The sequence below is a fragment of the Tachypleus tridentatus genome, chromosome 8 (genome assembly GCF_004210375.1).
Source record: "Tachypleus tridentatus isolate NWPU-2018 chromosome 8, ASM421037v1, whole genome shotgun sequence".
NCBI lineage: Eukaryota > Metazoa > Arthropoda > Merostomata > Xiphosura > Limulidae > Tachypleus > Tachypleus tridentatus.
In genome coordinates this window covers 8,916,047-8,940,517 of record NC_134832.1, presented here as the reverse complement: position 1 = coordinate 8,940,517, position 24,471 = coordinate 8,916,047, and the positions used below count along the sequence as shown (strand labels likewise).

Genomic DNA, 24,471 nt, shown 5'->3' with positions numbered 1-24,471 from the left:
GAACTCTTAAAAAAAAAACAAGAAGACAATTATTTAAAGCTCTGGATACAACCGTGTTAACCAACAAAAGTTAAGGAAATTTGGAAAGATGTCAGTTTAGCCATAATTGATGAAATTTTAAAGTGAGTTTCACAGTTCAACAGAGAGAGGGAGAATAATTTGTCTTCTCAAAGGGTGTTCTAAAGTAACTGAACCAATTTTTGTGACCTGTGATGAAATAAAAAGATACATTTAAAGTTCAGGATGCAGCTGTGGTAATCCATGGAGTACCATAATTGACTCTATCATAGCTTGTGCAGTAAGAAACAGATTAAAGAAAATAATTCTTGTCAGTTGGATTCTAAAATAATTGAATCAGCCTGTGTGAACTTTTTAACTGACATAAGTATGATATTCTATAGTGTAAAAAAATTGTGTATGTGCATTTGACTTGTTTTGAATATATTATTTGAAAACAAATGGATTGTGTGCCATCAATTTATTGTTCAAATTTATTGCCAAGAAATCACAGACACCTACTCTTAAAATAATCCAGCCCCTATTCAAATATCAAAAACCAGACACATAGTATAAATGTTTTGTGTTCCCTTCAAAGTGTTCTTAACATTCACTTAAAATGTGTATGAACATTTTGATTGTTAACTCAAACAGTATATGATGATGCTGTGGTAAAGCTTCATGTTAATAAGACCAATGGTTAAAAAGAGGAAATTAAACTTGTTAAAATGCTAACTATTTCATATTGAGGCTTTCATCAGTAATTAAGAAATATATGAGAATTCTGCTTCTTCTTAATCTAATGTTACCTGCTTTAAATTAAAATATGCTAAGTAAATATTACACTACTTTCACCTTCCATTAGATTTAAGGGAAGAAACTTGTTTTGCTTCATATTCAAAAGGACGGTGTCTAAAGCATTTTGAAGGACTATATAAAAAGATGATGTGCTGTTGTTCTTTGGGTCAAGCTTGGGGCCATAGTTGTGAACCATGCCCTAGACATGGAACAGGTAAGTGTTATACTAGATGCTGTGTAACATTGAAAAGTGTCAACTTAGAATAAATAGGAATTTTTGTGTGACTCATAAATTATAAGAACACTATGAATGCTACATAATTGTTTAAATGTGAAGAAATCTGTATCTTTATATCAACATGTGTTTCATATTTTGTTTTATTAGGAAATGAAAAGAAACTATAATTTTTATTGTATTTATTTTCAAAATATCACAGTATCACAGTATTGAGAGTTCTATGGTCCAAGTAATTTGTTTTAAACTTTTCTAATGGTGTTTGTGGTGTAATATGTAATTTTAAAAGTTATTTGAAGGCAGTGATGCAAATTATCAAATTTGTATTAAAATATCAAAAGAAAATATTTGAGTGTTAATTATCATTTATGTGCATAATTCAGCCCAACAAAGTATACCTTGTTTTATATTTCTATTGTTTAAATTTAACTCTATGTTAAACGTTTATTACAGTAGTCTAACCTTATAGTGAACTTTAGTTTCAATGTAATAAACTTTTTACTTGTGATTTTTCTACGAAAAAAAAAGATTGGTTAATTTTTAGAATGTTGATATTGAAATTATTGATGTAATTGCTTTTAATAATTTTTATTACTTTTTAAGGGGTTTTAAATAACCACAATAAGGGCTTTTGCAAAACATAATTTAAATTTTAATGGTTAATTTTTTAAACATAGCAATACATTTACTATACTTGAACATGTAAATCATGTTTATAACAATAGTTTCTATAAAAAAAATAAGAACTCATTAATATTTTATTCTCCTTCATTGTAAAAAAACTATTAATACTAGGTGATTTGTAAAATTTAAAAACTAATTGAATATTTTGTAGAAATTTCTCAACGAAAGACAGACAAAATGTAAAATTAAATGGACATATAAAGCTCATTGAGAATTGTTGAAATACATGTCAGTAACTGCTTTTTTAGTTTAAAATTATTTCACTTTAATAAGTAGGTTGTAGAAAGTTTTTAGTTATAAAATAATTTTTAGATGAAATACATGTTATATTTTTAATTGATCTATATACAAAGAACTTAATTTTAAAACTAGTATAGGTTAAAAATTGTTATGCATTTTTTAAAATAAAGTTTTGTTTGTTCTTATATCCTTAGAAACATTCAGAGATCTATGCTTAAAGGGAAAAGGCTATTCCTTTGATGAAGTTAAAGAAGAAATTGGTTTTATCATTGGTAAGGTTTTCTTTAAATAACTATATGATTCATTAGTAATTGACTTTTCTCAAGTTTTTCAAGACTAAAAAAATAAGTTAGTTATTTTAAGATATTAGAAAATATTGATCAACATATAGAGGTAACTTACAGCTTTAGTTTGATGTTCTTATTACAGATTTAAAGTTGTCTATAAGTAATATCATTGTCAAAATTAAACAGAAAATGAACAGCAAATATTGATGTATAAAAAGCAGTGAATGAATGTTTAATGTATTTGGTTAATATGCTAAAATTTTATTGGAAGTGAAACATTAAGCCTGGCTATGAGATGGTTTCTTTCAAAACACAATTGTTTTAATTATAATCTTAGTTATTTTAGTAGAAGTACTAAATATACTTCATTAGTAATACATGTTTAATCAAAAACACTTAAGGCATGAAAATTAGGTGCAGTCAAAGGTATTGAGAGCTCAACTTAAAGGAATGAAATCTAAATTGGTTACTAAACTGGTAACTACCCTTATAGCATGGATAAGAATTTTTTAGCTAATATTCATTCATTAGTTAGTCAGGCTGCATGCTTTATTCAACTTTGGGTATGATAAACAGTAAAACAAAATATGTGACTTGCCTAACTAATGAATGAATGTTTGCTGTAAAATGCTGTAAGTGTAGCTACGAGTTTGATCAACAATTTAAATTTCATTTTTTTATGTTACATGCTAAATTTGTTTTAGTCACATTTTTATTCATAACTAAGATGTTTTTGATTTGATAGCATGACTTTTTTTTGTCCAGAAAGTAAAAACGTGACACTCAGTAGTAACCATCATTATCTTTTGCATTGCAACATTATTATTTGAAAAAGACCCATACTTTACAGAACTAACCATATTCTTTAAAATATATAATGGTAGTTTTTTCTTTCTAAAACAGTTTTAATGTTTTCCTTCATAGTATCACCACACAAATTAGATTAACAGTTTTTTATCATCACCTGCATATGCTCAGTGAAGCCATATCATATGATGCTAAACATTATTTAATTACGAGAATTTCATACATGTATTGTCTCGAAGTTTGGTATGTGAAGTAATAACCCAGTATAATGTATCTACTAAAAAATGCGAAAGATGGATTACCACAGTTCCAGCAACAAAAAGTTGAAAATTGCTGAACTATCACTCCTGTTAATAATGCACAGTGTGTCCTGCAGATTATTTTGACCACACAACATGTACTCTTTGTTTTAATATAATATTTTAAGAAATGACTTATTCAATACAACTTTTAATTTGCAGGAACAGTTGCTTTGTACTAATAATAAACTTTATTTTGTTACATCTGTTTAGTCAAACATTCACAACAAAATTTTCTAAAACCTATTTTACACTAAAAGTTTTATCTTTTCATTTTTTGTAATGAATCAATTTTTATTTTCTGCTTTTTTACAAAAGATTTTGATTGTCTGATATTTTTTCTTCACTAGCAATGGTCACAAATCATATTTGAATTACATGTATTAATTTCATGAGCTTTACCTTGCATAAACACCTTTCAGTAACTACCACTGATAAAATTTATTAGAACAAACATGTATTTGTGCTGCTTTCAGAAATCACCAGGGTGTTTGTTTTTTTACAGTTATATATATTTAGGTTACTAGAGTTTATTGTACTTAAGATACATTTTTTGTTGTAGTTTTTCACTTTCAAAATATTTTCTTCATGCTCAATTTTATTTTTTCTAAAAATATACATATTTTATCTGTAGCTGTACAGGTACCTTAACACTGATCATGTTTTAACTAATCTCTTTGGAATAAACATCATGATAGTTGTTTGTTTTTTGTTACTGAATTTGGTTAATTTGTAATTTTTGTAGCTGTTATTTATATATACTATTTTAATTTACTTTCATGATTTTTTAAAATGAAATTATGCATGTGAAAAAATTACTTTTATTTATGTTATTGTTTACCACTTTCACTTTATCCTTAATCACAAAAAATATTTTTCATTGATATCCTTTTCAGTTATTCTAAAAGATTTGTATTGTCTTTATAGATATCAATGAATGTGTTGAATATCCAAATATTTGTCAAAATGGAAGGTGTCAAAACACAATTGGCAGCTTTTCTTGCCATTGTAATCCAGGATTTGCTTTGGACTCTGATGGAGTGAACTGTACAGGTGAGATTCATTATGAAGCCATTGTAACATAAAGTTGCTCTGGACTCTGCAGGTGTGGTACTGTAAGCTGTATGGGAAAGTTAATCATGAAAATCAATTCTTAGATTATGAACTACAACTCATTAAAATTTTGCCTAAACTAATGACAAAAATATAAGAAAATATGGTGATATACAACATATTTTGAAGATGCTTTTCATTCTTTTCTTCTTCTTCTGTCTTTTTTTTTTTTTTACTGATATGAATCATATTTATTCTTGGTAAAGCAGTGGTGTTTTTGAGACATTTCATTTTAATAGTAAATTCCCATTTGTGATATAAGTATATTTTATTGCCTAATGTAATGAACTCTATTTTTCACATTCAGAGAAACTTAAAGATATGATTACTTTTGTATAAAATAAATTTCCAAATTTTCTGTAAATCAAAAGGCCATTTATGTTGAAGATTTCATTAATGCACTATAGACAGATTTAATTGCACGACAAAAGCTTTATTATCTTACATCTACTGGACTTTGGCAGTGCTACGTAGGTGAAAATTCCTGTTAAAAAAGTTTTTCACTTATGATATTTTTCAGAGAAATGTTTTCAACCTTTTTAATGTTCTAAAGTACATTATTCTGCATCATTTTTAATAGTTTTAAACAATGATAAATATTATTAAATCCCTTAAACTGTATAAAAACATTCATTTCATGCTGGAGTTAGAAAATATAACTTAAAATGTACATAGTATTTACAAATAAAATAAGTACAATGTGAATTACAGTACAGATGACTGTTTCTTTCCTGACAGCGAACTGTAGTTGTTAAACAAAACTACAGCATTGCCACTAAGCAGTAGCATCACATAACTACAGTCACAAACATTGGAGAAACTCTGAGAATATTCTGAAACCTTTTGGATCAAATAGTAATGAATACTGATTACTACAATAAGCTTTTATATTTGAATATATTGTAAAGATACTAGATAACAAAGCTATTACTTTGCTTTGATTAACATATAAAGAGCGTTTTGCATATAAAAATTAGCATTTATAAATATTTGGATAGAAGTCATTCATACTAAAATTTTGTTTGCAGCATTCATAGTGACAATAACAAACTAAATCTATTTTATCATCATTTTCTGCTTCTTTGGTCTTGTATGATAAAGTTGTGAAAAGTAAGGAAAGTAATTACAGTGACTCATGTAAAATCTTCAGTTATAAAATTCTGTCTATTATGTTCATATTTCTAACAACTGAATATTTACAAATATTGAATAAACTTTTAAAAGATAAAAACCAGAAACAACAAAACATTTTCAGACGTTTCTATCTAAACTTGTTAAACCATCATAAATTTTTCTTACTTCTCGTATTCCTGTGTAGCTGTCTTAAAAGATTAGGAATTCAACTTAATATGAGATTCCTCATTCCTGTTCATTTTTAGATATTGATGAATGTTCTATTGCCTTTGATGTTTGTGGAAATGGAACATGTAGGAATACAGCTGGTTCATTTACTTGTGACTGCCATGAAGGGTATGAAAATGCCATGATGATGCAGATGTGTATGGGTAGGTTGGAACCACCTACAAAATTAAATTTTTAATTGAATATAAAATAGTTATATATTGTTATCAAGAAATGACCAATCAACCTTCTCTTGTTAACAATTTATGAAAACATTGAAGATAATAAGCAGAATATTTATTGAATTTCTTAGTTGAGGACAGGTATTTAGATATTTAATTCTATTGACCAATAATTCCATTTTTTGCTATTTCAAAGTTATGTAATTATACTGTTGGAGACAAGGATGAAATTTAGTGTGATAGAAAGTTCAATGTTTATTGCAAAGATTAATATTTTCAAACAGAAATAAATCAAAATAAAACTGGTTGAAGTTTATATAAGCATTATTTAAAGATGTTTTAAGGTTCTATTTCAAAATATTACTATTAGGATTAGTAAATTTCTAAAGTTTTTATATATATGTAATATTAAAGTATTATTCCTAGTATGTCTTCTAAAATCTTTGATATATAAAAAGCTGTTTTTGTTAATTTGGTTACCACATTAAATATAATATCATATTATGAACATATATTGTTACAGCTAAGCAGTTTGTATTGTTGAAGGTTTTTTTTTAATTGAGTTGTACATTGAGTGTATGTGTATTGTTTTAATACTTAAAGCCAAAATGATAAACATTATTGTCAATCTTAACATCTACTCTGTCGCATGGACAGATTAACACTTCAGAAGTTGTTTTTTTCTTTCTTTTTCCAGTACTACAGATCATGAGGTTTCAAATCCAAATCTGATCATTCTCAATATTTCTTTGGATTTTATAGGCCTATAAATAATAAAAGTGCATTATGAGTTAGGTAAAATTAAACTAAGCTTAGTTGCCTTAAGTTTAAGTTTACATAAAAGTTCAAACTTTGTAGAATGGACAGCAACTGCCTGTTGTGGAGACACAAGTGTAGAGGATGACGTTTCTAAAAAGTCTTCTGCCTTTCATCTTCAGGTCAGTGAAAAAGGTGGAAGACTTTTGAAATGTCATCCTCTACACTTGTGTCTTCACAACAGGCAGTTGCCATCCATTCTACAAAGTCTTGTCATGAATACTCTGCCTTAACAATCTATCAAAGAATATATAAAAGTTCATCAAAAATAAATAGTCACTTGTAATATATTAGAATAATAACTTTAATTTATGAAAGCTAAATTGCTTTACATTTATTTTAGATATTGATGAGTGTAGTCGCAGCAGAGGACTCTGTCGAGGAGGAAGATGCATTAACACCCAAGGTTCTTTCTCTTGTGATTGTCCACCAGGCCATGAATTGGGTCCAAATGGAAGGTATTGTAAAGGTAAACTTTACATATCATTAATTTTTTCTTTAACCTTTTATGTAAATAATTTTGTGTTATAGTATTTTTAACATATTCGTCTTTGTATTGCTAGAGGTTCTTCTGATTATACATGGTAACTTATGAAATTTGTTTATATTACTTTACCTTTCACTTTTTTTATACAAAACATTTACCATAAAATTTATCATGATTTATTTTTGAAATAGTAAAATCTTTTTCCTCTTACATTTCATATTCTGTTTTTAATGTTAAACTTGTATGCATTCTAGCATTGTTTTCTTTTATGTATGTGAATAATTTTTATTGTACATATATATATATATATATATATGTATGTGTGTGTGTGTGTGTATTGTCAAAAAAAAGTGTTTAATATAAGAATTGTTTCCATCTAAATCTATTAAAGTCAGATGATAAAGAATATCTCATATACTTACATGATTATTTTCATTGTATCTTCACATAACTAATGACATAGATATTGATGAGTGCAGTAGGAGTAGTGGCATTTGTTCAAATGGAGTTTGTGAAAACATGATGGGAACCTACCAATGTATTTGTAATGAAGGATATGAACAAACTTTACAACTAACCAGTTGTGAAGGTGTGTATTTTCTTTGTTTTAGTTTGAAATATTAAAAGCAGATTTTGTTAGTTTTAGCTTTTTTATTTTTTCAGTTTTCTTCAGCTTAGTGGTTTATGTGATTAGCATCTACTAATTACTAGATTTTTACTTTTTTGTGAGACTTAAATTTTTTTATTAGTTTTATTCTTTTACACAAATGATTTGAAGTTGTAAAGAAAGTATGGCCATTAAATTCTAGGTGGAAGCTGGATCCAACTAGAATGAAAACTTCTTTATTTTCATTTTAGTTGTTAATTTTATCAAATTAAAAAGTTATGAAGATAGGTTTAATTGGATTCCAACCTGAAAATAGCTTCATAATTTACACAGATTAGAAACTTCATAGTAATTTAGGAGAAGGAGACACATTATGTTTTCACTGGAAAGTTACTTCTGGTTTTAGTTGTATACTTTAACTTCTTTTCATGCATGAATGAACAAGAAGTAGTTAATTTATGTAATGTAGGTAGTAGAAGTTTATATTAAAATCTACGACTTTGTTATTTAAATTTATAGAAGTATAAATAAAAAACTGACACTTAAATAGTACACAAGTTGATACACATTTTTATTTATTTTACCATTTTGTTATCAACATATCATTGTTTTGGGCATTTCAGATACTGATGAGTGTACTTTCAGTAATGGAAATTGCCAGTCTAAATGTGTTAATACTCAAGGGAGCTATTCATGTGCCTGTGATCCTGGTTATAGAATCCTTGAAGACCAAAAATCGTGTGGAGGTAACTATATGCCTGTGAACAGTATCTTGTTGCTGTGCTTCTAAATTGAATCTTTTTTTTTTTCATTATTATTCTTACTAGACTATAAGAAGTTTTAAATTTCCTTAGTGTTTTTCATTAATGAAATAAATATTACAAAAAGAATATTTTTTTTTAATATTTCTCTCATAAAATGTTTATTAGGGTCAAATAAGTCTTTTAGATAATACTATTTTGTATTAAGTATTGATTAATTAATATAAAGTAATATTATTTTTTCTCTTAGTAAGACCGAAGTACATTAAACTGAGAAATATTGCAATATTGTTGTTTTTCTTGATTATAGATATAGATGAGTGTCGGGAAACACCACATGTCTGTAGTGGAGGAAAGTGCACTAACTTACCAGGTTCTTATTTGTGTATATGCACTGAGGGACTTGTGGACGGACCTGATGGAAAAAGCTGTATTGGTAAGTAGATATTTTATATGAATTTTACATTTGTTTTTAAAAGTGGATTAAATCTTGTTTGTATTGATCTTTACTTCAGTTTTTAATGTTCTTTTTCTGCTTTCAGATTTATAATATATTAAGAATATTATGATAAAATTGGCACTTTTAATGTTAACTTAATGGTTGATTGTTGTATTCCAAGGTTTTAACATTTTATAGAATAAACCAGTAAATTATTAAGTCTGAAACTGAGTTACCCAGACTTTTGAGTATTGAGTATATTAAAATAATTTTGAATATACATATACAGGAAAGTCATACAACAACCACAACCAGTATAAAGTTATGGTGGAACAAAAACTATCAAAAGCACATTTGTATGTTACTTGGCTTCTTTTAAACTGTACGATGCAACCTTATGTTGACGTGCATGTAAGAGCTTTTTCTGATGAAAAATATTCATACAGACAAATCATAAAGGCATATTCAATTCAAAAGTTTAGAATTTCCATGACAGGGATGTGTTCTATGCATAATGGCATAGGAAAACAAAGGAATAAAGATGAACTTAGAGCATCAAGACCATCCAGAAAATCTGCAACAACTCTTACCCCAGCTATGGTAAGAAATGCATGATGTCTTAACAGATGAAAATCCACAAATATAAAGATAAGTCATAAAAGCTGTCTACATACCTCAGAGCATAATGAATAGGATCTCCATTTGGTAAACTGACACAGGTCACATATACACAAGGTGCTTCAGTGACATATTCATTAAGTTGTCACATACCTGAAATGGCTGGAGAATGAATAGGGGTTCATGCTATTTTATACAAAGACATAACATTGAACTTGCTGGATGAAGTGCTTTGATTTATGTATAATCAGACTGTTGTAAGTTGTGCTAGGAAAGCATGCAGAGAATATCAATGTGTGCTTTTGAGATAAAAGTCTTACTTTGGAGCCTTTTACAATGGAAACTAAGCTGTAGAGGTCTTATCAAGATGCATGGCCATCAGATAGATCATGACTAGTCATGGAAACATGAAATAAAATGGCAAGAAGAGAGACTAAAATTGGTTTAATACAATGCACTTAACCACAATAATTGATTAAGATTAAATTTTGACAGTTAACCCTGTTTATTTTGGTAAGATTTTGAAGTTTAAATAAAATGTTCATTATCTATCATTAAAATGGTTCCAGCTATATATAAGACGAGTAAATTATTTATACCAGTATTTTTATTGTTTAAGGTAGTTTGAAATGTGTTAACAAAAAGTTTTTCAACGTTTCAGATGTTGATGAATGTGCTTTAAACCGTAACGTTTGTTTGAATGGAGTGTGTGAAAACACCGTTGGATCTTTCGTCTGTCATTGTGATCCTGGCTTTTCAGTTAAAGATAAAGATGAGGGTTGCACAGGTAAACACCTAAAAGTAATATTAAGTTGCTAAAGTTTTAAATTTACATTACTTGCTTTTATTATTTTTCATACAGTTTTACTCTTTCTGGTATACTAGGGATGTAGAAAAAATTTAGGATACTAAATCAGAGATATTGAATACTTGAGTAGTAATTATTTCCAAGAATAAATTTTCTTTCTGCTTTATTTGCAGTACAAGATCAGTTTCAGATGTAAAGTATGGTATTGCACTTTGATATTTATAGGATTTTGAAAAGTGAAAGTTCAAAATTGTTAGCTTAGGTTTAATTTGAAAAACAGACACTGCATAACGAATTGTAATTTATAATTGTAAAAAATGTCTGAAAGATATATTTTATTCCTAAAATACATGGGTGCATTCATTTTAGTCACCTGTTGTACCAGATGTCTATATTAGCTAGTTATTGGATTTTAATTTTAAATCCAATTACAATAGATTTATGTTAAATCCAAGTATGCAATCACAAGTAGAGTACACAAATCACTAACTTGAGGAAATTTATGTTTAGAATAAATAATTGAGTCGGTGAATGAAGGTAAAATATGATACTTTAACTCTCTTGACCCTCCATATCCTTTACTGTTTGTGACACAGTTTTAGAGTCTTTCATTACAAATTTTATTAAATACTTTTTATTTATGTTATACCAATTAGCATTGTATAAACACTAAACTAATAATCCATATTTTAATAGTATACACATTTTACATTCTTAATTGTATAAGGACTTATTTTTAAAAACTCCAAAACTTTTCCTAATATCACACTGCAACACATTTTTTACTAGGCATATTTTATTCTCTATTTTCTCCACCACTCCTTCAAAATGTACAAAATTAAACTTAAATTGCTCCATATAGAATCATTATTGCTCAGAGAAACCATAATTTTTATAGTTCTTAATTTTACTGGGTTACAGAGCTATAAATGGAAAATCACACCCCTCCTGCCACACATTATCTGTTGCATCCTGTCTTTCATATATTATTAATAGTTCTCTTTTACAATTAATTATATAGTACCTATAACCAATGGAAAATCAAGGTGTTTATCTATCAGATGATATATTGTATTATGCTTCCACCTACATTTACTAAACCATGTTTTGTCAGTTTTGGTCCAATATCAATACGCTCTTTAATGTCTTGTAATTTTAGCATTAAAATCACCTCTCTCATTTTGAGATTCCTAGATTAGCATCATATAATTTTTAGTCAGTCCCTTGTGTAAGATTCTTATGAATTTTAATATTTTAACATAGCTGTTCCCTGATATGCCATGTGCCATGGTGACATATTTTCTAAACTTTTCATGTCAAAGCTAGTACAAGTATATTAATGTCAAACAGTTTCTCAAATGCTACTAGTTCATCTTGTAAATTGACTAATAACCAAACATACTGTAGAAATGGTATGTCTTCAACAATTATCCTTTTATCTCCAGATAATATGAAATTTCTTTCTTCAACAAATACCATACCCATCTTGTTCTCTATTGGAGCAGTACTTGTATTCAGTCTATCTGTGACTTCTACCATCAGCAACAGAAAAGGATTCTGGTAAAACTACAGATATATGTACTACTAACATGCATAATTAAATTACTATTAAAATGTATATAACATATGTAATGATATACACATACAACTTACACTACTTAGCTTAAATACAATTTCTTAAATAGTCAGTCACATTATTGAAGGTTTTAAAACAGTCTCTAACTTTACTAAAGTCAACAGCATTAGTATCAACTACTTTCACATCATTCTTGGGTTTATGTACAACTACTTGTGTACCAAACGTTACTCCTCTCTTCCCGGTTGTAGGAGTCACTTCTGGTTGAGAGATTATAGCACTGCATGACCTCAGGTTTTATTTATGGGTCACTCTATCAGCACTGGTGTACTTGATACATCATCCTGAGTTACTGGAAAACTACCATCACTACTATTGTCATTAACTGGAATGCTTTCTTTTGTTATAACTTTGTCATTTAATACAATACTATCATTTTCTAACTCTGGGGTTTCTGTCTGTTATTTCTTTCTTATCAAGAAATAAGTCAATCTCGCTTGATGTATTAGTTTCTTTTTTGTATGTTTTCATTTTTGTTGTCTGTCTTGGTTTTGTAAGCAAAACTTTTATATTAGTAAAATTTATTGACTTTAAGTTTCTTCAATCTTTTAACATGCATTAACTGCTTATTTTTTCTGTAAATCTCTTGTATTTCAAAATTAACTGGACTTTCTTGTTTAAAAACTTTAAAAGGTACTTTCCATAATTTTGTCAGCATTGTAATACTTCCTTTCTTAATAGTAGGGGGTCTTTAACAATACTTCTTCCCTTAACCTTTGATCCCTGAGACAAAGTTCTTGAGGCTCAGCTCTGACTGCAAGCTGACCTTTATACCACACATCAAGTAATTGAGTCAAATGTACAAGAGTGCTGAACATCCTGTGTGCCTTCTCTTCCATCACTTGGGAAGCATATCAATGTTTTATGCTCAAGATATATCATGCTCTTATTCGATTGAAACTAAACTATGGATCAATGCCAGGACCTCGACCTTGAAGATGCTGAACTCGGTTCATCATCAGGGACTTTAGCTTTGCACCAGGGTTTTCCTCACTTTCCAAGTTCAGAGCTTATACACAGAGTCTCATGAACCTTTTTTTGCACCTCTGCCATTTGCAACTGGCTTTACTGTATGCTTTGAAACTTCATTCCTTACCAAAGCATCACACCTGAGGTTGTGTTTTCCTTCCTTGATGGGCCATACTTTATCAGAATAGATGATCTGTCATTGCTGCTTTTGGCCTTTGTATCCAGGAGCAGTTGGATGAACTGGGTCTCTCCTTGGATAACATTGCTGTATCTCCTGGTCAGCCCATCTCACCATGGCTTATTACAGTCCCTAAATGTGACCTATCTTTAAGTCATCTGAGAAAAGCAAACACTCCTGATTGGATATACTGTCTGTTATTTGCTGAACATCTTTTGATCCATCCTTCCATTCCTGTTTACACAGAGGGTTAGAAGTCAGGTGACTCTGTGGGCTCTACCATGGTTTGTTGTGGTTCAGTGGTTGTGTGCAAAATCCCCTCTACAGCTTCTGTGTTCACTACTGAACTGTATGCCATTTCTCTTGCCCTGGATCACATAGAAGCTAAGCAGTACTCAAATTGCACTATTTATACTGACTCGCTTAATTCTCTACTGGCCCTTGAGTTGCTTCATGTTAATTCTCACACTGTTCTGGCTGATATTCAAAACTGACTGGCCCATTTTTCTTTAATCAGGCCAGGTCATGCTGGTATTTGCAGGAATGAGTTCACTGAAACTGCAACTATTTCTGTCTGCTCTGGCACTATCACTGCTGTGCCTGCTCCTTACATGGACTATAGTCCTGTATTCTAGGCTCAGGTCTGTCCCAGTTGGCAGTGGACTTGGATTGAGCAATGTGAAAACAAGCTCTTCCAAATAAAACCCTCTATTTGACTTTGGCCATCTTGCTTCGCTTCCATAAGGATCAGAAAGAGGAAGTTGTTCTAACTAGACTACACATTGTTCATAGTTTTTTAGCTCATTGTTTTCTTTTATCTGGGATTGATGCACCAATGTCACAATAAGCCACATTTTACTGTCTTGCTATTGTTATGACTCTCAACAACAGCACTATTTTAAACATGTTTTGTCTCGAGGTTTATCCATGACATTAGACAGTGTTATTGGTGATGGTGACACTGTCTACCTCAGCAATGTTTTAGTTTTTTAAAAGCCATTAATCTTTTTAATGCTATTGAAATTTTCTAATTTATACATTAGACCTTTTTTTAATGTGATTCCCTTTTAAGAATCAAAGTACGTTTAGTTCGCTTTGAAATTAGAAAATGGCTGTAACATCAAATAACTCGAAACCAGAACTGGAAAGGTCAACTTCAGGTGACTGACACTACTAGTTGAACTACTTGTTAGTCATCCTGTCAAGTTATAATTAAAATTTTGCTATAAGTCTTTTAAAACTTTTATTACTTTACTTTCTGAAAATGGCCATAATGTCAAATAACTCAGAACCAGGACTGGAAAAGCCAACTTCAGGTGACTAACAGTGGTTTTTGAACTTACCTGTTAGTCTTTCTGCAAGTTATGATAATTACAGTTATGCCACAGAAAGTCTCTTACAACTTGTATTACTGTAGTTTTTCTCATACTGCTGTAGGCTAGATGTGAAAATTGGATTTAATACTATTGATGTTTTTAATTCAAAAAATTAAACTTTGTTTTGTTTTACCTTAATTTCCTTTTATGAATTTTAATAATTTTACTTTAATTTTAACTTTATACTGGATGTTTGGTGCAGATAGCCTAGTTACTTTGCTCAATAATATACTAAACCAACCAACCCTTAACCTTATGCTACTAGTCTGTGCCTTGTTATTTGTTTGATTCTTTCTATACTCAACAGCTTTAGTTAGATGTTTATTAGCTAACTGAGTTGCTAAGTGCATCTTGTGTAATAACTCTGCTTTATAGTTGTAATCTGCTGCATAAGTTACTCTTTTAGGAGCAAATATCTCCTGAACATGTAGCATAACATCATTATTGTGTTGTAGAAATAACAGACTTTCATGAGTAGATTCATTTTTAGTATTTTATTATAGCATAGTAGTAGAAAAATCTGCTCATCCAAGGTTTTATGATCCTTCACACAATGCTTGAAAGATCATATCTTGCAAAGTTCTGTTGCATCTTTCCACTATACCATTAGCAGCTGGGTGATATGCTGTAGTTTTGATTTTCTTTACACTTTCATTAGATTAGATATGAAGTTATTGTCTCTATCTGTCAGTAAATACCAGAGTATACTGTGTCTAGCTATTATGTTATTCACAAATGCTTTGGTGATCATTTCTTCTTTCTGAGTGGGAGAGCATACTGTTTCAGAAAATCTAATATGGTAGTATATGACTACTAACACATATTTGTTCTCAGCAATGGACCTAATATATTCATAGCTACTAAGTGAAAAGGCATGGTTAAACTGCATTCTCTGTAGTGGAGCATTCCTAAAGTGCAGTGTCGTTTTTTTCTTTTCTGACATTCTATGTATGAAACACGATAATTTTTAATGTAATTTCTTATGTTTGCCCAAAAGAATCTTTTACTTATTTTGCTTCTACCACACATTTGTACAAAATCTAAGTGTACTATGACCTCAGTTTTTAAACTATGTGTTATAGCTATCTGAAGTGCTCTTTTGTTATCAGTCGTTTTACATAAAATTTCTTAATCTAATGTGTACTCTGCATCTTTTCCCTGTAGTACTCTGTTTCATATGGTATTTGCCAGCTCATCTGTCTTTGTTCATTAATTACGTAATCTAAATCCCAAATTATTTCTAAATCATCCTCATTTTCTTTTACTTTTTTTTATTTTGTTAGTTGTCTGTTTTCCTCAGTTCCTCCATTTTCTACTTTAATTCTGCTTAAGGCATCAATATTAGAATGTTTTCTATGTTGTCTCTGTATTACTTCAAAATCATAATCTGTAACAGAATAATTTATATCAAATTTTCTCAACTCTCTACTTTGATAGGCTGTATGGTGTTCTTTTCCATTTCATCTAACTGTAATAATACTGCACATATAGCAAATCCTGAAGCATTTGTGCTTAGGATAAACTCTACTGAAATCTGGATGACTTAAAATTGGTGATTTTAGAAAAAGCATCTCATAATTTCCCAAATGCCTCATCTTTTATCTGTCTCCACTGAAATTTCATTTTTTTGTTAGCTAACTCTGTTAAACGTTTTGCCAGCAATGCAAAATGTGGTATAAATCTTCAATAAAATCCTAGAAATGCACTGAAGTCTTTTACTGTTTTAGGAACTGGATAATTTTTGCAAACTTCTTACTTCTTAGGTCAAGATTTACATTATCTGAGGTTACAAAATGACCTAGATATTCTACTTCTATATTTAAAGAAAAAGTGGCTTGAGCTTTAAGTTTGTTTCTGATATTTTATCAAATACATGTCTTAACCTTTTCAAGTGTTCTTCAAAACTTGAAGTGAACACTGTGACATCCTTCTATATAACAGAAGCATTCTATATGCTGCAACACTGACTATACAACATCCATCAGTCTCTGAAATGTTGAAAAGGCATTGCATAAGACAAATCCCAGCAGACACAATTGTATAATAAATGTGTATTAACAACGTAGTGGTTTGGTAGTGATTATATTGTTAATTTGTATAACTTTTAAATGTAAAAATGTGAACTACCAGAGACATTGTTATTATGTAGTAATATTACCTAGTGGAACTACCAACATGGTACTTTCTACTACATTACAACTGCCTTCTCACTACCTTTAATTGCTTTTCACCTATTCTTAGTACCTTGTTTATACCTTTCTGCTCCACCCAGAATACTTTCACCATAATCATTTTCAAAAGTAATTAAGAAGTAATATTATTTATTTGATATCATTAATACAACATTATTAATTATACATGTTTTCAACTCTATGATTTTAAAATAGTCTTTATTAATCTGAAACAGACTCTACTGCTGTGGAAGTTGGTTGGTTGCTTGGTTGGTTTGGCATTATATGGTCCAAAGCAACTAGGCTATCTGCACCACATGTTTGTGTGGACATTCTGGGAAATTTCAAAGCAGCTTGGGCCTGTAAATATGAAAAACTAATTAAATTTGGCAGACAAGTGCAGCTATCAATAAAATCACAAATCGATAGATTTTAGATTTGTGTCTTCATCTTTCTGCCAAGGACTATAATATTATTGTATGACAAAATAATGTTGATTAAATTAATCATTTTCAATACCTGTAATACAAATAAAGTTGCACCTAAGTTTATGCTGTACTTTATTGTGTATATTAGTTAACAGTTCTGACCAATATGAGTGCATCATATTATTTATCAGTATATTTCCCAGGAACTGGTATCCACCATATTTGCTCCCTGTTTACTTAAAAGCTTCTGCCAACTGCAGCTCAACCTTAGCATTCTGGTATTTGGAGTGAATTTGTCTGCATGCTTCTATTGGATCAGTAATAAGAGATTCATTACTGTAATTTACAGTATCATTATCAAATTTAATAAAGCTGGGATTTTTACCTTTATAACACTGGAAAATTAATAAATTAAAAAAATATTATAAATGTGGTAATAAAGGCAAGTATGGCATATTAAAGTACATCACCTAATACAAATTTGTACATCATTGATATCTTATATATAGTTTTGTTCATTGTTATCTAACTAACTTGTTCTGAACACTTTTGTTTTCAGTACAGTCAGCCAGTCTATTGATTGGACTTATTTTCACAAATATATATAAAATGGATAATTTTAAAAATAATTACACAGGTAGTTTTTACCATGTATACTCTGCCAAAATAATAATCGAATAAATTGAAAATATCCAGATATTCCTACCAACAATTATTCTGTACAGTGGCAGGTCTTGGAATGTTTGCTTATTCTTGCATTTCATGTTGAAACTGGATCACAGAAGGAAAATCCACAATTTCTTAAACATTTTTGTACAGAATCACCAACATTTTTTCCTCCAAAGGCAATCAGGATGGCAACCTAAAAAAAAAAAAAAAATCACACCATTTTATCAGATAAATGTTTGACTACATCTTCAAAGTGACTTACTTTTGATGTGTCTAAACTATTTGTATGCATAATAGTAAGTATCAGTGAAAAAAATAATTAGTCATTATAGAACATACCAGTTGTTTTTCACTCTGGTCTGTGTAATTTGATAATTTGTTACAGATTTTTTGTCCAGGTCTTGTCTAATATTCATTGATTCCTTCACCATATCCTCCACTACTTCCACCTCTTGTGCCTAGGATTTTAAAATCACCCTCCCTTTACCAGCAAGGTATTGGATAAATTCTGTGTGTTTTGTAATCATTGGCAATGATTTAATCCAGCCTCATTAGGATTTGGCACTAGTAATTTAAAGGAAAAATGCAGAAAAGAAATGTAGTTCCTATTTAATATAATATTGTATGAAAATAAAATCAGTACAGTCTTTAATTGGTAATATGGTCACCTCAGGCCACCAAAAATACAACAAATGGATGCTATAACTTTTATTTGCATTATGTAGAAGTTTATTTCATGGAACATGGCAACCTAAATGTTGGGCAACTATATATTACTACTGAAACCTTAAGAGCACCATTGTAAAGCTATAATCATTTTATATTAACATATGCTTATTTAGTTTTGAAAAATTTGAGAATTTTTCATTAATTAGTTCAACAATGTTTGTTTGGTTAAAAGGTCTATGTATGCTAAGTTTAGTATATTACTTACTGTGATTAGGCTGCTCTTTCATCTTTCATTATCCCCCATTGGTGTAGCTACTAGCTGTGTTGCAGATTCAGTGATCAATACAATATCATTAGTATTGATAGAAATTTATAAAAATGTGGTTTATTGTGAAAATCAGATTCTTGTGGAAACACAATTATTTAAATAATATTAGGCTATTTATAGTATAAACATTAGGCCTAATACATAAATTTAACATAAGACTTAGTTGAAACACTACTTGCTAAATTTTATTTTGCTTTTAACTGCAATCCATTGTCATAAATCTTCTGAATTAAACTATTTTGTTATTGCATTGCCAAGTTATCAAAATAATAAAGAATAAAAGCAAATATTTTTACAATAAATCAACATAAATATTGAGTATTCAATAAATATTTTACCTAGTAACTATAAAACTTAAAATGCTTATTCCTTCTGACACTGTCAAGAATGCTTTCACACTTTTATTTTTAGTTAGTGATTTTAAACTTTATAGAAACTCTATATGGATGTTAGGAAGCATATGTTGTCATTTTACATACCTTTGGATGATGAAGTATTTTGAAGATTTAAAGTTGGTGATTCCCAAAAGTTGGACAGTTGAAATATTCTGATTCAAACTTGGTATAAAGTGTAATTAAGCTTCACAGGTTATTCCTGAAATTTCACACTTATCCAAGCTACAACAAATATATCAAATTATGTCACATATAGGCAAATAAATTAGAAGTTTCTTTTTTTCATATTTTTAAATGAAAAATAATATTTTATACAATTTTTATAATATTTTTATTTGATCCAGCAAAAGTTAGTGAGTAAAATGAAAGGGAGACATGATGATATTACTGGGCTTGGCTCTCTACACCCCTATACATTTGTTTTTCTTTTGTATTCTTTATTTATTTATTATTATAAAAGTAACTAAAATATGATTATATTCTGTGCTGTCTGGCACCGTGTAGGGTATCTGTGCCTTAGGCTTCCTGTTATTCAATGCTATTTTATGTTTAACCTTATTTGTTTTAGTCATTTTCTTCTATAAATGTATATCTATACTCTTCCAGTGACTTTATGAGACCTTGATTATGTTTCTTTTCTACATTTCCTAAGATAGAATCCTAATTTATCATACTTTGTTGTACTTGTATCATAGTATTTTCTACCTTATGCTGTCTTATTGTACCTAATTTTCTTTATACTAGCCTCACTGACTACTATATGCTTAGGTAGCATTAATATTTCTTTATTTATATTAAACACTTTTATAGGCACTATGTCTTGGATGCATTACTAATACAAACAGCTGTATAAACTCCTGCCTTTTCTATCTCAACAGGTTCAACTAACACTTCTTCATTACACTTAGTCATCTACTTTAGCTTCAACAATGAATTTACTTCTTGTAGGCAATTTGGTTACCTGAATTAATCTTACAGGTATTCTTTCTCTCAAATACTTGCTGGAATGCCATAATACTTATGTTAGGCATAAGTGTAGAGTAAACTGAAGGATCTGAATTACTACTTCTGGTAAGGTACTCTCCTTCTGTTCACAATATTAGTTTTTCTTGTTTTGTGCTGCTCTCTCTATGCAAATGTTTTCAAAAATCCATGCCATGAGCTTTCATCATTCCTCTCATGCAAATCATTATGTATCACCTTTTGACCAGTAAGAGGGTGCTACTATAATGCTATGTTTAACTCCATTTATGCTCCAATACCAAACTATCAGTTCACTTTTGACAGTTGTTGAGTTCAAATGTTCTTTTTCACATCATTCAGTTACCTGAATTCTTTTTTATTTTTTTTTTATTTTGCATTTTGATATATTCTTTAACTTTGTTTACTACACTTCATAGTTGTGGAATTAATACTTTTATTAAATCACTTTTTCATCTTTGCCACTTTTTCCAGCTTCTGAACTCCAAAGTTACAGTCATAACTTTGTGTATTTTGCTGTTAGGGGAATATATATTATCACTCATTCACTGGAGAATTTAGCTATGTATGAATCAACCTCTTCTGCCCCAATTTCCCCTGAACCTTTTGAGCTGGACCAGACTGACAACAATTTTGGTAATTTCTCCCATCCCCACAGAGTTTTGTACATTTTTTCAAACCCTACCTGATGATTCAGCTCATCTGTCATCTGCCTTTTTAAACTGTATTACTCAGGTATGTAATATTTTCTCTCATACACCTGTTTTCTATTACCTTAGACCTTCCCAAGCCTATTTAATCTTTCTCTTGTCCACCAAATAGTAGGGTTCAAATGGACAGATGTGCTTCTTCACTGAGGAGGGCATTAGTATGCCTTATCCCCCACAGACTTTGAATCAGTCTATTTTTTCCTTATCATTAGGTGTACTTTCCTTTTCTCAACTAACAGTTGTTAGCTTACCCTGTCCAACTTACCAAAGCCTAATATTTTTGCCTTTTTCTTACTCATTAAGGTACCTTTCCTCCCTTCACCTTCTGTCAGAGGCACTTCACAAGAACTTTGAGGGATTTTTTGCTGAAATCCTCTTCATCTCTACTTCTTCATTGGCTCATCAATTGTCTTCTACTCATGCTTCAAACGTGGTTTGTTTGGTATTGAGACCTTTTGGGCTGTAATGCAGTTTTGGCATGCATCCAGATTTCTTATTTGAGAGACCACTGCATGGTGCCATTTTTATGACTTTTTATGTTTCACTTAGGACCTCACTCTTTGAAGTTATGGGTTGCTTCAGCCCATCAACATCCTACCCCTACTAACTTGGTATCTCATTTGTTGCACTCAGTTCCTGTACCCTAACCTTCCTCTTTTCAACCTCCTCCTTTCCCACCCTCCTATGCTGCCACAGTTTGATAATTTACTCAACAACACATGATCTACCAACAGCAATGTCAGTGATTAAATGGTCAGTTTAGGCTCATGTGGGCTTGTATCTTGAATTTTCTTTATTGGGTAAGTTCACAGAGTTCTGTCAGAGGGATACATTATCCCCTTTCTCTCTCTCCATCCATTATTCAGTGTTCCTTTACCTTTTCTTCTCCTTGAGATCCCTCAACATACCAGTGTTTGTCATAAAACAAGTTATCAAACCAACTACATCAGATTCACAGGAGTTTTGCTCCTACCTGTTTGTGGCTCCCAAGAAGACCAAGGACTAGCACCTTGCAATGAGTTATCTCACCTCAATCAATATATTTACACTTCTTGCTTTAGCTTAGAGACATATCTAAGTCTCTGAGCATTTTCTCCAGATCTTTGAGTGACCAAGTTGGACATTTCCAATGCTTACTTACACATTCCTGTGGTGAAGCTTTCACATCCATATCTGTGGTTTGTTTATTGAAGGTTTATGTACCAGCTTTGCACCTTACCTTTTAGCCTATTCTCATATGTGTTATGTCACGTGGTCCATGCCTCTGCTAGGCATATTAAAACATGGGGTTGCTCTTCCATGTTTATATGGATGACTAGCTTCTTTGTGCTTATTCCAAACAGGAATCAGTCTGTTACACTCATCAGCTCCATCTTAAGCTGGGCAGATAGACTGGATGGTTACTTTGGAGAAGTATTTCTTTGTCCTACCTTATCATTTGAGTGTTTACTTCAACACCCATCTCATTTATACTCAACGTTCTCCTCCTTAGTTATATTTTATAGAACAGACTGTCTGGAAAACCATATCTATTTCCTCACTTACAGTTCAGGAGGCTCTAGTGCCTTTTAGGATGTAATCCTTCAAGATCCCTCCTATACCTCTGGGCAGGGTCCAGATATGGTTTACAAAATGGGTCCTTCACAATCAATGGAATGTCGCCCAAGATTCCTCGGATATTTCTATACTGCTTCCCTCATTACTTATAGACAATCTCCATTGGTGATTAAACAGGGTCCACATGTCAGTGGGGGCATCCCACTTCCTCCTCAATAGCCAAATTTACATCTGCTCATTTATGCATCCCTTCAGGGCTGAGGTGCCTGGGTGGATCATTAGAAGGTTTAAGGTCGTTGATCTGTGGAGGAGAATTCTCTTCTCATCAGTGTTTCTGAATTCTTGGCTGTTTGTTTTCTATCTATTGCCAACTGCTAGCTGATTATGATCCAATCAAAAAATGTTACCATGGTGCCTTATATCAATCACCAAAGTGACCCTGTGTTTTTGCACTATGGATCTTCTTTATTGAGTCAACACAAATTGAATTGGTTTTTTGGTGTGTCATGTACTGATGGTGTTTTTAATCTCATAGCTGATCAAATTGTGTGTATCCCATGAAGTGGTCTCTGCACCCTGCCATTTTTAATGGCTCTGTCTACAACTGGGTACACCTTATATTGATGCCTTTCTCACTGCCTTCAGTAAAAGATTACATAGGTTTTGGTCCTCAGGAACCTTGCCTGTCAACACTTTCACCCAAGATCAGTTTCATCTGTTTCTTTATATTTATCCTCCCATCCATTTATTTCATTGGGTGGTCTTCCTTATCCATGCTGCTCTCTGTATAGCCCTGATTGATCCTTATTGGCCTGCTCAACTTTGATTGGTCTAACTGCAAGTAGTCCCTCCCCTTCCATTCTGACCTGCTCCATCAACCCCAGTCACCAATGCTCTATCCTATGGTGTCTGTTATTTTATTTTATACCTACTTTTTGAAAGGTCCTTGGTGAGGAGTTCTGGTTTCTTTCACAGAGTAGCTGCATATTTAACCTATTCCATTTGTCCTTCTTTGATCATCAATCAATGCAAGTGGAGCAATTATTTTTTCTGGGTACTTACTCTGGGTTTCCTGGCTTCTCTCCCAACAATGACCTCTAACTCAACGTTTTCATGTGGTTCTTTGAGAAGAGTTCTTTTGTCTCTTCAGTTTTAGGGTTTTGGGTAGCATTATTCCATACCTGCCATATTTTCCGTTTCTGCAGAGTCTTTGCTTCTCCTGTCCTTTCAATGTTGAGCCAATTTTTCCAGGTCTGTTGGCCACTAAGGCATCCATAGCTCTCAGATTCATACCTTAATATCTTTATTCATGTTCTTACTTCTTAACCTGAAGATGACATAGGAAGGTCAAAACATTGTTCTCTCCTTATCAATAACAGTGTTAATACCCATAACAGCCATTTTGAGACATATTGTACCCTTCATTGCTATATTTCTCACATGGTTTCCTTCCAGAGTTCTCATTCCTACCTTTTTATCCCTTGGCAACCTTCTTCTTCCTGTGATCTTCCCCTGGTTCTCCTGACCAATTGAGTTTGACATTTAGTCCAGTTGTCTTCTCGTATTTTTCCTAGCATGATCTCTTTCACATTTCCCCACATCAAATCTGAAACCTTACCTTCTCTCTTGCCTCTTGTCTTCATTGGTCATTGGAGGAGATTCTACAACTGGGCATTTGGATGAGTCTGAGCACATTAGTCTTTCATTACCAACACCACATTGCTTGCTTAGAATATCACCTGCCACTTATGGCTATTCTACAGCTTTGTTTAAACATTTATAAAACCCTTGACATCCTCATCAAGCCTGTCATAATACAATGGTGTAATACCATGTGGACCTATTTGTGCAGATTTATCTGCCACATCTTCATAATTTGCATCAG

The 24,471-nt window shown here is 31.1% G+C and overlaps 1 protein-coding gene and 1 long non-coding RNA gene across 3 annotated transcripts in view; one reads left to right on the top strand and one right to left on the bottom strand.

Moving 5' to 3' along the window:
• LOC143258492 (fibrillin-1-like) overlaps positions 1-24,471 on the top strand; it is a 213,894-nt gene that overhangs the window by 97,496 nt on the left and 91,927 nt on the right. For both annotated transcript variants that reach the window (XM_076517540.1, XM_076517542.1), the window contains 9 exons: positions 863-1,009; positions 2,149-2,226; positions 4,275-4,400; positions 5,840-5,965; positions 7,143-7,268; positions 7,750-7,875; positions 8,517-8,639; positions 8,965-9,090; positions 10,373-10,498. In XM_076517540.1, the coding sequence (XP_076373655.1) occupies positions 863-1,009; positions 2,149-2,226; positions 4,275-4,400; positions 5,840-5,965; positions 7,143-7,268; positions 7,750-7,875; positions 8,517-8,639; positions 8,965-9,090; positions 10,373-10,498 (1,104 nt within the window). The remainder of the gene's footprint in view (positions 1-862; positions 1,010-2,148; positions 2,227-4,274; positions 4,401-5,839; positions 5,966-7,142; positions 7,269-7,749; positions 7,876-8,516; positions 8,640-8,964; positions 9,091-10,372; positions 10,499-24,471) is intronic.
• The window catches only part of LOC143258496 (uncharacterized), a 32,671-nt gene continuing 25,182 nt past the window's right edge, over positions 16,983-24,471 (bottom strand). The window contains exons 2-6 of the long non-coding RNA XR_013032320.1: positions 19,423-19,560; positions 18,881-18,934; positions 18,286-18,510; positions 17,984-18,139; positions 16,983-17,209 (exon numbers count right to left, since the gene is read on the bottom strand). This is a non-coding gene — a long non-coding RNA (uncharacterized LOC143258496). The remainder of the gene's footprint in view (positions 17,210-17,983; positions 18,140-18,285; positions 18,511-18,880; positions 18,935-19,422; positions 19,561-24,471) is intronic.